Below are 15395 nucleotides of genomic sequence, written 5' to 3' on the forward strand. Positions count from 1 at the left end.
CTTGGTGATACCCAGCTCCTTGGGATGCCTGGTCCGTGAATGTGGCAAAGCAGCCTTGAATTCCCAGGTTGTGTTTGCAGCTGGCACTAAGGAGGAGACAGCACGGATCAAAACCCAGGGATGAGAGAAGCAGAGCAAAAAGGAGGAGCTAACAGCTGCCCAGAGGAGGCAACACCCTAGCCAGGAGTTTTGTGGATGGGAAGAGGGCAAGGTTAGAAGTTTGAGAGCTGCTCTGAAGGGAGACCGAGTCCACAAACAACTGGATTCCCATGGTGTCCTGGGAGCCTACATCATCTCAGCAACCTCACTGTGCCAGATGCTGTTTTGACTGCTCGGGGAAAGGGAACAGGTTCAAAGTTAGACTGGATAAAGTCTCGTTATGCTGAATTTCCCAATTTACTGTTTTGCTTTGGACTCACTTCCCAGGCAAATATACCGTTTTCTTAAAGTGCTAAAACTTGTCCTTGGAAAGAATAATGAGAAAGGAGCAACGTAAGCCCTGCTTTCTCAGCTGGAGGAATATGGGGAAGAAAAGATGAAACATGAGGTAAATTCACCCACAAAATTTCAATGAACATATATTTATCTTTAGTGTTGAAAACTGTTTGGGGATGGTTCCCCCTTCCATAGTACAAAGTCCAATGCCCACAGTGTGGTGTCGTCTTCGTGTTCACACACACAGAAGTCCCACAGGCCAAACGATGGCTATGAGCGAGGTAGCGTGGAATAAATCCGATCTGTCATCCAGCACAAGAAGTGAAACCCAGTCACAGCTGCACCAGTTGCTACAACGACATTCCACTCCGCTTCTTTGAGTCCTTCCGTGCAATGGGACTGAAGGACAAGATCTCCTTGTAAATGTGCTCTTGAAAAAAAGAACAAAATAATTGTTATTATCAGTAGCATGTGTGATTGTAGAGGACACAAATGAAACTTTGACTGTTACATGTGCAGAGAGGAAGCATTCATCTGAAAAGATATGGCAGGTACAAGCTGAGAGAGAGTCAGACAAAGCAGAGAGGCAAAAAAGGAGTGAAGAGACAGAGGCAGAAGAGATCTTTGCTGAATACATAGAAGCAAGAGCAAGGAAAGGAAGATGCATGCCATCATCGAGGCATTAATGGGCAGTCGCAGCTAAGCTAGCCTTACTCAGCATGCTCACAGGAAACAGAGAAAGAGGCAGGAAAGTCCCATGCTAGACAGGGGCATGACTTCAAAGAAAAACTTCTTACTTTTCCACTCCTCTATCGAAAGCTTTTCATGTTCCAGAGAATCATCATAGGACTGTTGTGCTTCTGTCTCCTCCTCGATGTCTCGGAACTGTTCGAAATACGGGTGGGCCAATGCCTCTGTGGCCGTAAGGCGCTTTTCCACATCCAGCTGCAACATCTTGTCAAGCAGGTCCACTGCTATAGGAGGAGACAGGAACATGGCTAAGTGCATGCAATGGAGAACAGGCATCCTGAGCATGAACCCTGAAAGCGATAGGACTAGTGTTTCCAGTAATACATTTCCAGACCTGAAAATGAAACAGATTCCTCAACATGGCCTAGGCAGCATGGAGCTCCTGTCAGCGGAGATGCAAAATCTGCCAAACAGCAGCCTCGGGTAACTTACTAACAGAAGTGTAGGTGTAAATTGTATAGAAGTTAACAAATTAGTCATGGATAGGCCTTGCTGCATGGATGGAGCTGCAAGAACACAAACAGCAAGCCAGTAATTTCAAGATATTTTTCAGTCATTTGCTTTCACTCTGACACCTGCAACTCAATATAGCCTTAGCATGGGTAATCCATATAGAAATCTATACATCCCTGGTGAACAGGAAGGTAGGAGACTAAGATACTGACTGCCTGTTAGCCCCATTCTGACTTGGTTTTAATAGCTTAATAACGCTTTCTTCTCACCTTTTAGAAGAGTTTTACTCTCATTTGTAATCTACTTGGGGAAAGAGCTACCTGTAGATCAATTTCTACAGTGAAAACTGCATGTTCCAGCTACCTGTCGAGTACCAAAAGGTACAGGTGTTCAACAGGCAGCTATGATCTGAACTGTGCAATTCCCCCAGGAAGAAATTTTACTTGAGTGGACTTTGGGGCTCTCTCAGCACTTTAGCAAAACCTGCAATGCCTTGGATGTGGGGCTGGGAAAAAAAAAAAAAAGAGCCTCATTGAAATATTCCTAATCATAATATCATCTGCTTTGCTACAAGCAATAAGCTCTCAAAGCCAGTATCAGCCAAAATTCATCCCAACTCTCGTACCAAGTGCAGCTGAAGGTGTAGTTGAATACAACTACATACAACTGGTCTAATCCTATAATTTGCATCCTGCAACCTAGACATCAAGTTTGTTAAGACAGCACACTCTTCTGGCTTGTTAATACGAGAGTCTGAAGTCCACCTCTTCCTTAGAAGTTGTATGCTACAGACTGCGTCCTTTTAAAATTAAAAACCAAACCCGAAAAAGTAGATGGCCAGTAACAGACCACTGACACAGCAGTGCCAATAAAAAATTGTTTTGCTTTTAATTCATACATATTAGCCCTGGGGAGGGCAGCCTCCTGTGGGCACACAACCTGCAAAGGAGGAAGTAGTAAGAAGTTCTGAGAAAGAGGAGCAACTAAACTGCAGCTATGGCGGTCAGCCCAGCTCATTTCCAGCTGTGAAAACTTGTGAGAAATGCTCAAGATTACTTACCCTGGGGATTGGCTTTGGGGAAAAGCACAGATAAATCCTTCTTGGGCATTTTGGGAAGGGACTTGATATAACTCTTAGCCTGAAAGAGAAAGGAAAGCACAGCACATGCATTTACTGCAACTGGACATGTGTGAGTAAATGGGTGGTAAAATAGAGCTCTTGGGTCTCATTACTTAGAAGAGAACAGCAAATTATCTCAGATGTCATTTCAGTGATCAGTTTGTGAGGAACAAATTCTATCAACTGAGACACAGAAGTATTCATGCTTTAAGAACAGCCAAGCTGCAGAACAGAGGAGGGATGTAGTTTGCTGGTGTGTTAGGCACCTCACTTAGGAGTCCTAATGCCCAGCCCCTACAATCCATACCAGTTCTTAATGCAAAGCACTGAAGTCCAATACATCAGATGCATCACTAAGAAACATCATTGCTGTCAGGAGGAGAGACTGCTGTCTCTCCTGTTCACGTGCCTGCTATAAAAGCAGCACCTCTCCACACCTCTGGCAGCAAGACATGAACAGCCACACTGAACGTGCTTACCGCTTTGTCCTCCAGTTTCTCCACGAAGTCTTCTCCTGGATACCCCACTACTTTCAGGATCTGAGTCAGTTGATCTAGGTCTGGTAGGCTGTGTTAAAGATCATCTATCCTCTAGGATCAAGCCCTGGACTCCACCCAGCAGCGTCCCAGGACCAGCAACAGCTTTGAGCAGGGTGTGATACAAACCCAGCAAAGCCACACAAGCAAAGACTCATTACACGGGCAAAAAGAGCTCTTTTCCCGGAATGCAATTTTCATCAACAAGGAGTTCTGGCACAATTCTACCAAGGCCTATGCCCATAGGTTTGAGGGATATGCAAGGGCTTGGGCATGAGGCTGTGGGAATCAGCAGTTTAGACTGCTGATGTATGGTGTATGTGGCCAGCACAGCGGTGTATTTCTAAGGGTGGCTCTGCCCCCTCCTATCTTGTCTCTGTTTTCCTCACCAAAAAGACCCCACTGGTCCCCTGTGATTACCTCTTAGTAAACCAGGCCACCACCGATTTCCCTCAGTAGCCTCATTCATAAAAGCCCTTTCACACATTGCCCCGAAGGGAAAAGGTTCAGTTTGAAAGGATACAATCTTTTCCTTTAAACAGCGTTTTCCCAGTCAGCATTTCTGCCATGATGCAACCGATAGACCAGATATCCACTGTTTGGGGAGAAAGAGAGAGAAAAGAAAAAAAGAGAATGACAGCTTTTAGGAAGCAAGGATTACAGGAGCTGTTGCCTGCTTTTTCAGTCCTCAACAGTCACTGATTTCAATTTCACTCCCATTTTCCACCCTCCCCTGTCTTTTCTATGCTGCTAAAATCTTTGCTTTCATCGCTTCCCCCAGGCAATAGCTTTGGGATTAGTGCAGCTGGGACTGTATGACTGGAGCAGAGCAGTGCTCCAGGGGACACTGATGATAAAGAGCAAGAACATCTGGTGGATTATGAGATTTGACACAGGCATGACAGAGGGATCTTGGGATTTGTCACAAGACAGTCACATAACTGAAGCAATGCAACTCACCTGTCTGGTTGTAATGCATCCAGTTCAGAATGACTTCTGGAGCTCTGTACCAGCGTGTAACCACGTAGCCGGTCATCTCAGCATCAGCATGTCTTGCCAAACCAAAGTCCAAGATCTGCAGTTCACCAAAGCAAGAGAAAGAAGGAAGGGCAGGAAAGAAAAAAAAGAGAAATCCTACAGGCAACTGAGGATCTGCTTCTAAGAAGAAATGAAGCAGATCCAATCAGATAATAATGAAGTTCTAACTACACCAAAACCACTCATGGGATGGTTCAAAGAACTAACAGGTTTGTCTTAATTCCACTGTAAATTGCAAGCCAGCTGCAAAACCAGTTGTCCTGGGGAGACCCTGTGGAAAGGATCTCTGTCATGTGCTACCGGGAAGGTCACTTCCTTTCTTGTAGCTTAAGTCAATTTAAAAATCTCAGAGTTTAGACTTCTAGAACCTGAGGCCAAGGCATGCTCACAGGCCATTACGACTCACCGTTTCCTATAAAAACACCCTGCAGCTGACAGGAGATGACCTCTCCCTCAGTACTGGAGATGAACATGGCTTGACCCAACCTTTACAGGCAACGGAGCCACTCCCTGTAATATACATTACAGAAAACACATGCTAGACCATCACACCAGTGAGCTGTAAGCAGTCCCTTCAGAGCAATACTGAAAATAATTTTGTCTAGAATCACAGCCACCATGTTTCAGGTGCTAGTCCATGGGAACCAAGGGGTAACTGTGGTTGTATCCAGCTATCCTTCAGGGATCGTTCACCTAACACAAGCGTTGCTCAGAAGTATTGAATTTATTTAGGAAGTCATTATGAACTTCAATGCAGCTGGAATTACAGTGACAGGATGTTCATTCCAAGTCTTGGGCCCTGATTCAGCAAGTTGCATAAGCAGGTGAGTATTTCCCACTGACTAGAAGCACTGTGTAATGAAGTACCCTGAATCAAGTCTCAGAACGCAAGAGGAAACGTGATGACGCCCAAATGTCAGGATTCCTGCTCGCAGAGCAGTTCATCAGCAATCTAATGCTACAATGCAGTGCTTTTTCACCTACCTTTAGCTGGCAGTCTTCATTCACAGCCAGGTTGCCTGGCTTCAAGTCCTAAAACAGACAAGATCAGAATAATACCGATGTTTTGATTTGCAGCTCATCAACACGAGCCTTAGTCAAACCTCAGTTCACTTTGGATAGTTTCCCATAACATCCCGAGTCCAATATCAACGCAGCAAAGACAACATGCCTACTGTATAGGTTTATATTAAAGAGACTTTTTCCTGCTTTTTCCTGAAGCAGTTTTCATTCAAAAACCATAAAATGCTTCACAGCTTATCAGAAAATACAGCATTTCCTCAAAATGCTGCACAGCTGAGAGAGCAAATACAAACAAGCACAGGGCACAGGAGGGAAAAAGAGGGAGGACGCTAGAGAGAACTTAGAGCAGATGAGGCTATTAGTGAAATAATGTTCAGGAATTTGTTAGCTTTATGACCAAGCTGAGTTTCTCCTAAACAGACAAAATCAGAATAACAGTGCACATGAACTCACCCTGTGGATGATTCCGGCAGAATGAATATACTGCAATAAAAAGAGGAGCCACAATGTGATCAACAGCAGATAAGACTTTCTTTTCTCCCACAGAGAAATGAGAGCTACAAACAAGAACTTGTTGAGAACACAACCCTGGAACCTGCTGCAAGTCCCCGGCCCTCAGTGCATGACCCCAAATAAAACCCACAATCACAGGAGGAACGATGGCTGGTAGGAGAAGGCTGCCTGGCAGCGATATGAAATCCACACTGAATTTCTGACAGTATTTGCAGTTATATTACTACTATAAAGAAGAGGCATAGAGAAGAAGAGGAGGTATGGAGCAATAGTTCCTTACAGCAAGTAAACTAATAGCTTAAACTATCAAAACAAAAGCATCAAGATTACAGATAAGAACATGTTCAGTAGATGACAAGAGAACTTCTGTTTTGAGTGATAATCCATGTGAAAAAAAAAATTAACGAAATTGGAAATCAAATTAGAGTTGCAAAAACTGACTTTGTGACTTTTATCACACCAGTTAAGCCTTTTGTGTATCGTTTCCCCCCTTTATTTAAACTCAAGATAACAGTGATCTGGGGAAAGGTGTTATTAGGGTGAATTCATTAACGCCTTTAAACCACTGCTCTGACTTTAGGGGAAGGGTATTACAGAGGGTAGTAGTATTAAGATACTATCCTTACATTTCAGGGTTTGAAGTGATTACTTTCTGTTCTCTCAGAGGCTCTTAAAAACAAGCACATTCCTTATTGTATTGAACACAAAATCATTCCCTCCCTCTTCTCCACTGAGGGCCTGTGTGGGAAGTTCAGCAGAATTCCGTTTGCTCCCAGCCCCGTACTTTCTGTGCAGAGCTTTGCTAAGGGTTTTGGCAAGTCAGTGACGCGACCAATGTCGTGGAGAAACCATCATAAGCTCTAACTGCTGTAGTTTCAATACCTGATTGACTAGTGTGAAAGAACAGTAATTTTGATTGATGTGTACTGGAACAAGAGTAGTTCAATAGCAATTACCTGTTCTCAGTGCACGCAATAAAACCCCCAAGTCTTCCAAGACAATGCTGGAAGGGGGGTTTATTATGGTCAGCCCAGAGGTGACACAGAGCAAGATCTACTTGTAGAGGAGCTGCAGTGAGTCACTAAATCTGCTGATGCCCCAGCCTTGTCGTCATTTCTCCAGACCCACCTACCTTCAACCCTTTCAGCATTTGGTAGACCAGGTACTGGATCTTTTCATCACTGAATTCATGTCCCATGATCTTTTGTAAATCTGTCCGCATGTATGGCATCACCAGGTAGCTAAAAGGCAGTAAGACAAGGCCCTAAGTCTAGAAGAAAAAACATAGGGAACCAGGCTGGCCTTGTTCTCACTTGTTTGTTTCCTGTGGCTGTGTAACTTACTGCAACTGAAAGGAGTAGTTGTGACTATGGTCCTAGCTAACTAGCATAGCCTGTAGCGATGCTAGGATTTCTACCTGCTCTGAAAATTGCTCTCCTTCCCTCAAATCAGATACCTGACATCAACTAAAAACAAGGATCTTGCAAACCTTAACAATACTGAAACAGTTTACTTTAGACTTTAGCTGTTCAATTCCAGATGGCCTTACACCATCTGGTAGCTGAAACATCCTGTTCAGCTTTAAAGAGTCTTGCAAAACTGCTGCGTTGGCTACCAGATTTATTTTTATAATATTCTTCGGCTGTGCCTTGGAAGACAACATCAAGGTTCCTTCAGCCTTTGGCCTGCCTGCTGAGGGTGCTAGTTGGTTGCCAGTCCTCCAGCAGGAACTGCTCTGAGAACTGTCAGACACATTTTGTGCAGGCTGCTAAATATCCAGCCATCAGCTGCAAATCCAAACCCAGGTGCATGCTGCTAGCGCCCAAGGATGGGGAAGTGAAAACAACTCATGGACTCGTCCAACCTGACCATCAACACTGAGGGAAACGGAACATCAACATAAAAAAGAGCTACACAAACAAAAAAAGCATCCAGAATCAAGGTGAAAAAAAAATCTTGGAAATTCTCAGTTTAGTTATCCCAGGGACTGATGAGCAATACTTCTCCCATTCTGACTCCAGCCTCTTAGTTAGCAGTCACACAGCCAGAGCATTAGCATGGATCATGCCACATGTGATATGCCATGGAATGTAATGCCTCAGTTACTTATGTCGGTCTGTCTATGGGGCATTCTCCCAGCTGTGAACACGGCATGTGATCTATTTATGTGGGGTTTTAGCCATAAGAACTGACCTCTGCTTTTGATTCTCCTTGTTACTTGGGGATGTCTGGCTTTAGTCTGCCCCTTTTCAAATTAGTCTGTTGAGCTGCACCTCAACACCATACGCTACTCTGCTGCTAAGCCTGCAGGTGTCTAGGGCAGTGATCACGTCTAGACAGAGTAAACACAAACTCCACACTTACAAGTCCTGGAATCCGTGGTAGGAAGGAGCAGAGGTGAAGACATCAAGCAGCCCAATGACCTGATGGATAAGAGAAGTCCAAATTTAAGCCTGGAAAGCATTTGCTGTGCACGTGGGACACAGGTAGCAGCTCTGCACTGGCACATGCACGTCTGCGAGCACTGAGAACTCTACGTGAGGAATCTGAGGATTCTTTGCTATGCTACGCAGCTACTTCTCTTCTTACTAATACTCAGGAGCACCCATTACACATCTGCTTAAGCCTGGTGCCAACTGGGCACAGTAGGCAAGCAGCAGTTAAGTCCTGAGACTGCCTGCACACGCCAACTTTTGAGATGTCTCAATCAAAACTAAGGTGCTGCCACCACAGAAGGCTTGCTCCCAAGTGGCAAGAAAGTTTCCTTTGCTTTAGCAGGAAGAAAAACAGCTACTTACGTTCTCATGTTGCATATGCTTCAGCAGCATGAGCTCTCTGTACGCTCTCTTGGCGAAGATCTCCGACTGGAACGGGCGGCATAGCTTCTTGATGGCCACTTTTTCTCCTGTCTTCTTGTCTATGGCTGAACTGCAGCAGATGAATAAAAAACAGTTCTGACTATGCAAATGTGTCTTAAAAAACATGTGTTTTAACAAGTTCCCTTCTAGCAAAGAGCTAATTCTGGACCTCACAGAAAAAAAAAAAAAAAGGCCCCTTGATCTTTCCATGCTGGCAGAGGAACTCAGTGAAGCTCTATACGCAGATTTTTCCACTGTATTACTTGGGTTTGCAGAACACAGCCCATGCTTTTTGGAGGACTAGACAGGATACCAAGCAAAGCATCAGTGGGCAGTCTTTACTCCCTTTAACATTTCCTCTAACCTGCAGCAATGAGCTGGAGCTAACAGAGCAGTGAGAAGAAGGAAACACAAATGGTTAAAAGTCAGGATTGTTTCTAGTTCTGCCTTCTCCTTTACTAAGTCATGGAGATAAGGGAATAAAGCAATTTCCTCTTTGCCATCTGCTTGGAAGTTGCTGTTAAAGGTACGTCAGCCTTCCTTGCTGTTTTCTGGAGCAAAAACAGGCTGTCAAATGCTAAAAATGCAAGCTACTAGAATTAAGTCCCCAGCACTAAAGATCTTTGATGCTCTACATATGCTTCCGTATAAAAGCAGGTCTGGCTGAAAATGAGATTCTGCTCATGAGCTCATGGAAACATGGTGCAAGAGCCATAGCTGGAGACATGACGTGTTATTCTCTCTGATCACATTTACTGTCTGCAGCTGGATTGGGTGATCCTGTGACACACACTCTTCTTTTCGAGGCTCTGTAATCAGATTGCAAAGCAGGATCCGGATTTCACCAGATAAGGGAGGGACATCCTCAGGTTGTCTTCAGGATTCTTGGTGGTGTTTTCCAGGGACACTGAGGGGAGTGTCAGCACACCTCATTACACCTTGGTGCCTCAGCCCCTCCTCGAACCCTCCAAGAGGCAACCAGATGAAGAAAGGGCTTTCTGTGCCAAACCTCACTGTGGGCTTTCCAGAGCAGTTTTGTAATTCCTTCTTTCACAGGGACACCAAAGGGCTATAAATCAGCATGCTCAGTTCCACAGCTTTTAGTGGCACAGCATAACCAAGCCCGCACGAATGCTGGCATCCTCCAGCCTCGCACACACCTCTCTCCTGTTTTTTTTTTTTCCCGAAGAGATGCTTGATTGACCTCCACCACGGTCCCAGACCTCCAGGCTCCATCCACTGCTCCTTCCAGGCACTCGGAGGACCCGAGTCTAGAAAGGGCTGGTACCATAAAGCAGAGACAGCGCTACCGTGACCTCCAGGGCCATCGCTCAGAGGCAAGGCTTTATGAGTGGCATAATCCAGAAAACACCACATAATAACGCAGTCAAATGGTGCATTCTGCTGGGTTTAGGGCAGACATGCAATAGGAGAGGTGGAAATATCCTGCTCAGCCTGGTTTCCCCTTTGGTTTAATACCAAGGAAGGGTTATTATTCCTTGGTGCAAACCTTGGAAGTCTGTTAAACAGCTTTCTCCGATTGTCAGCCCCAAGTAATCAGTTGTGGTGTGGCCTTCAGTGGTTCAGCTTACCAACAGCTCTGATCTAGCAAGCAGAGACAACATCTCCGGTACCATAAGGCAATCTTCCTGCTCCTGGCCACTAAGGTCCCTTCCAGCTGCTCTCAGTTATTGGTGATGAGAGCAGACACATCCTTTGAGAGCTTCAGTATGACTGCGATTTTGTCAGTCTAGTCAGCTGAAAAAAGCAAAGGAAGTGCTGGAACAGCTATGCCAGGCAGCTTCAGCGCTAAAGATCACATAGGATATCTTGAGAGGGAAGGGGAGATTGTCTCATTTTCATTAGGACATCAGCAGGCGTTGGCAGAAATGGCAGCACAGTGTAAAAATTCTCCAAGGAGCAAGCAAATTAAGAGGAAGGGACTGAGACCTCACAAACACCTTCTGCAGATCCAAGGCACTCTTCCTAACCTCAGAGCGCACGTTCTGACCTGCTGTCCCAACACCTGCCCTACAGAGCACATATCTAACCCCACCACTCAACGCAGGAGAGTGTGAGTGCCGTAGCTTCAGCCTGCCCCACATAAACAGCGTTACTTTCACCCTCGCCATAAGACATAGTTAAGAGTTAATTCTGCTGACAGAGCTGGGGTGAGCCCACAACGTGCTTCCCAGCATCGGTTTAATGAGTAGCTGGAAGCGCAGGATGACGCCAAGGACAACCTGGAGGCGAGGTCCCGCGTGCGCCGCGCAGGCCTGCAGGTGACGGTGACACCGCCGCACCCGTGGGACCCGGGGCGCAGCACGCCGTGCCCACAGCCACGGACGGGCAGAGCCAGGTCCCCACTTTGGCTGGGAAGAGCAGCGTTGGGGGTGGCAGAAAACTCCTCCCGCAATTACAAAATCGCTACGGATTTCAGCAGAATTAACGAGGGAAGAAACGAGCATTTGCTGGTTTTCCTGAATTAGCTCAAGGACATGCAGAAGCTGGCTGCTCCGAAAATGCTGTGCTAGAAAAGCTTCCTAGCAATTCCCAGCAGAGGACAGCAAATCCTAACTCCACATGCTTCTACTTGTTCTTTGTACATGAATCAACACCAATGCCACTCTGCCAAGCACTGTCCATGCCATAATAATGCCCCCCTCTACCCTGGGTCTGTTTTAACACATCCATCCCTCCCTGAGATTCTTCAGACCAGCTGAGGTCTGCACAGGGTCCAGTAAAAGATTTTTCTTACTGCTGTTTTTTTCTCTCTTTTTTTTGTTTTTCCTGGTGGTCAAGAAGGATTTGGAGGGATTTGTCTTTTTTTTTTTTCCTATGACTCACCCATTTTTATTTTCTTTTAGTCTTCCTGCTTTATTTTATTATAAAGACCAGAAAACACAGTGCAAATATAAAAAAGTGAAGTTCAGTCTTGCTGCTGGAGTTTGCTGGACTCATTTAAGTGTCTCAGAAGCCCACCTTGCACACGAACAGCAAAGTGGGGAAAGAAACATTTGGTGTCTCTTTGTGTGCTGTAAAATAGGCAGCCAGGGGACAAAGACAGAACTTAGGCCCCGGGGTTTTGGGATTCCTCCCAGGAGAGGCACTTTGCCCAACACCCAGGAGAGGGGACACACCTCCTGGTGGTTGTTTTTTTTTTTTTAAACTCATCACGTTATGCAACAAGGGCTGCATTCACATGCTATCAGTGGGCTGCTTCAAGTTCAACCTTTCTAAAAGTCATCAGTCTCCTCCAATTCACCAGCATAAAGCAAGATCCGACTTCTGCTTGCTTTCACTATCGGCACCTTTGCCCATGTAATTAGCAGGGGCTCGCACTACTCTCTTGTACGATGAGGATTCCTATCAGCCAGGAAGGAAGTCCCAGGCTGTTACGGATCCTAGTTTACAATACTTTCTGTTTTATGAGCTCAAACTGGAAGCAGAATTGGGGGCTGTACCACCCAGCTGCTTTCCCTAGGCAGGCCAAAATCAGCTGCCTTGAACTGCCACAGCCACCCCTGTCCCCGGAGGCTTGGTGCTTTGTTCCAGCACCCAGCTCTTTTACCCTTCACAAACTGCTTTCAGATACCTAGGTATTTTTTTTTCCCCCTTGCTGCTGGACAGAAATCCTCCCTTAATCCAAGCTCAAGACCACGGCAAGCTGAGGAGCTCCCTGACCCGAGGTCATACCCAGCTGCTCGGCACGCCTGGCAGCCCTGCCTACCTGCTGCTCCAGCTGCTGGGCGAGGGCTGCCCGTCCCGCTCCCACCGCCACGGAACGGATGCTGCAGAGGTGGGCTCGGGTTCAGACCTCTCCCTACCGCCCACCTCGGGCAACCGCAGGAGGAAACAGGTCCATTTTCTTCGAGCAACCCGTGCCGGGCAGCAGACAAACCACCTCCATCACGCATGCAAATGCCCCTTCGTAATGGAGGGGTGCCGAAAGGCACCTCCTTGCTCCCCCCCGGAGGAATGCTTTGAGCACCCCCTATGCGCCCCTTGCTGCTCCCCACTCACCAGACGGAGCCGTATGCCCCGGACCCCACCGGGTGGAGGGACGTGTATCTCCTGGGCAGCTCCCAGACGGTTTTGTTGAGTTCCTGTCTGTAAAAGCCTCGTCTCCTTGCGATGTTCATCGCCCGGCGGGTGCGGGACTGCCACCCCCCCAGAGTACTGGAATACAGCAAGGCTTCTGGGGTGAGACAGGGACACCAAGGCCTTCAGTGCCGGTAAGAAGGACTCTAGTGAGTTTCCTTCTCCGTGTTCAGCTGTTGTGAGCGTGAAGGGACATGTCTTTCGGCCCTCCTCCCTCCGCCTCCACATCGGCTGCGATGAGGCATCAGGTTTCCAGACACGCCTCGGCCGTGTGCAGGTATTTCTGGACGCTCCTATCGGCACAGGGAGCAGCGAGCCCCACGGCAGACACACCTCTGGCCACGGCGCAGAGCCTCACGCTCACCCGGCCTCGCCTCTCGTGTTTCGGTCTGGGACAGCAGCCATCCGCCGGCACGCGCCGCGAAATGCCTTCGTGGGACTCGGAGGGGGTCTCGTGAGATCACCGCTCGGATGAGTAAGGACTTGTGGAGCCGGGGAATCCGGGGTCACGTTTGATGCGGAGGACAAGCCACAGCGCCTCGTCAGACAAGAGGGATGTTCTTTCCAGCTGGTGGAGGACAGCGCCAGGCTCGCAAAGAACAACAGGGTGTTAAATCCACCAAAGAGCGAGGAGGCGATGGTGATTTTCTCCAAGCTCTCGGCTTGGTTTCCCAGCAGACGAGGGCTGGCTGAGCTTCTCCACCTTCATCCAGGTGACCGCAGCAAGGACATTCAGGAACCATTCTAAGACCTGCAGGTGCCTGAGGCTTGGCTGGGTCTGGTTTCCTTCCCTGCAGCAGGTCTGACCCCATCCCAGGTGCCCCTGGACAGCACAAAACCCGAGTTTGCTGCTGCGCCTTCCGGCACAGTGACAGAGCAGTAAACCCAGGCAGCCTACACGAGGTCGTCCTCTCCTGGTATGCAGGGAGTGCCTCCACGCTCTGCTTTGACTTTAGATGCCCAAGTGGGGCTCTGAAGGTGCATCCTGCACACAGAGGAAGTGACTAAGTTGTGCCTTAACGAGCCAGCCCAGCAGCTCACCGTGCTGGACCCTGCCAGCCCTCAACTCTGCTCACATCTTCTACCAGCTGAGCGCCTGCCATCCGTAAAGGTGGCCCTGCTTTGAGTGCGTCTGTGCAGCAGGACTACGACCTGCTAATAGGAATTACGGAAAATGCACCGTCAAGGTTTTAGGGAGGATTCATTTTACCTGGTTACAGGCAACTGCTGTAACACATTAGAGTTGGCCCTTACGTTCCTCAGATAGCAATGGTGAGGTCTGCAGCTTTATAAAACAAACCAGGGGCAGGGTGTTGGTAGTTTTAACTTTGCTTATGCATGCACATGCAAATAAATCCGGCTATAGCAACAGTATGGTAAGGAAATAAATCAAAGATTGGCTTGGTTCTATAAATACACCTGTGAGCAAGAGGTGTTACAGCAGAAACTGCTGGTACATAAGCAAACATGCAACTCATTTGTAATTTCATAAGCACAGAACTCTTGCTCAACTATGCATGCACACATAGCTAATCAGCACGCAATTAAGGAGTTCTAAATATCTAAGACATGTCTTGGCTGTAGTAGGATGAATTAATTTAAATGACCAATTCAAATCAAATAGGAAACCTTAAGTCATTAGATTAGGAAACCTTAACTCATTAGATTTTGTAGATGGAGGTTGGAGTTTTTTTCCCCCAGTTCACCTCTCACTGATTTTAGTATCTGTTATTAATGAGGATGTATTGTAACTAAGCACACTCAGGAATTAGGATTCTGGATTCTCCGCCCCCCCCCCCCCCCCCCCCCCCCAAAAAGAAAAAAAAAAGTACATAACAAGTAAGAAGTCTTGCTTAGGATTTTTTCCTTCAGTTTGTACCACGGCAAGCAGAAACCAAACAAAAGCAGTTTCCATATAGTTAAGGAAAAAAATCATTTCCTTTGGGCCTATTTGAATCAACTGCTGTACAGCTCTGGAACAGGAAAGCGTCCAAGCTGTGGATGCCAGCTACCTGACCTGGATCAACACAAACCACCTTGTTTTATCAAGGCCTGGGAACTTCAGGTACTGAGGCTTTCATTAGCACAACAAACACTGCTTTATTCAATCATTTCTCTCATTGTCCTGATTGAATTATAGTACTGGTAAGCAACAGAAGTCAGAAAATCCGTGTTAGGGAGAGCCAGGATGCTCCTGCTGCCATAAACACCCTTCCACCAGCAGCTAGATGATAGCTGAAGAGCAAAACAAACAACAGCAAAAAAACCCACACATCTAAATGGCAAAAAACTGTAAACCAGTGCTACTGGGGAAAGGTCCCAGGTTCAGGCAAGCAGCAGAGCACTTGTTTATTGTGTTCAGTAAAAGCTTCCCTACACTAAACAGAAATATTTGTACCGCGTCCAGTACTCACGGTCAGACTCTAGGCCAGTTCTGTATCGAAGAATTCACTTGGGAGAACTATGGACACACAAGCTTTGTGTCAACAGAGTTGGTCAACGTTATGCAACCTTGCCCCCCGCCCCTTCTTCCTCCCCCCCACCCCCCAAGTCCTGTATGACACGAGG

General features: G+C 46.9%; 1 protein-coding gene across 1 annotated transcript; it reads right to left on the minus strand.

The window, feature by feature from the left end:
* Window positions 1–562: 562 nt before the first annotated feature.
* Window positions 563–13344, minus strand: MAPK13 (mitogen-activated protein kinase 13). The gene is made up of 12 exons (XM_035561522.2): window positions 12750–13344; window positions 8667–8796; window positions 8233–8291; window positions 7001–7109; window positions 5809–5838; window positions 5317–5364; window positions 4255–4369; window positions 3818–3889; window positions 3238–3317; window positions 2699–2777; window positions 1233–1409; window positions 563–865 (listed from the first exon to the last, which is right to left on the minus strand). The coding sequence occupies exons 1-12, from the start codon at window positions 12866–12868 to the stop codon at window positions 786–788; spliced, it is 1098 nt and encodes a 365-aa protein (XP_035417415.1). The 5' UTR covers window positions 12869–13344; the 3' UTR covers window positions 563–785.
* Between the last annotated feature and the right edge of the window lie 2051 nt (window positions 13345–15395).

Source organism: Cygnus atratus, chromosome 24 (genome assembly GCF_013377495.2).
Source record: "Cygnus atratus isolate AKBS03 ecotype Queensland, Australia chromosome 24, CAtr_DNAZoo_HiC_assembly, whole genome shotgun sequence".
Lineage (NCBI taxonomy): Eukaryota > Metazoa > Chordata > Aves > Anseriformes > Anatidae > Cygnus > Cygnus atratus.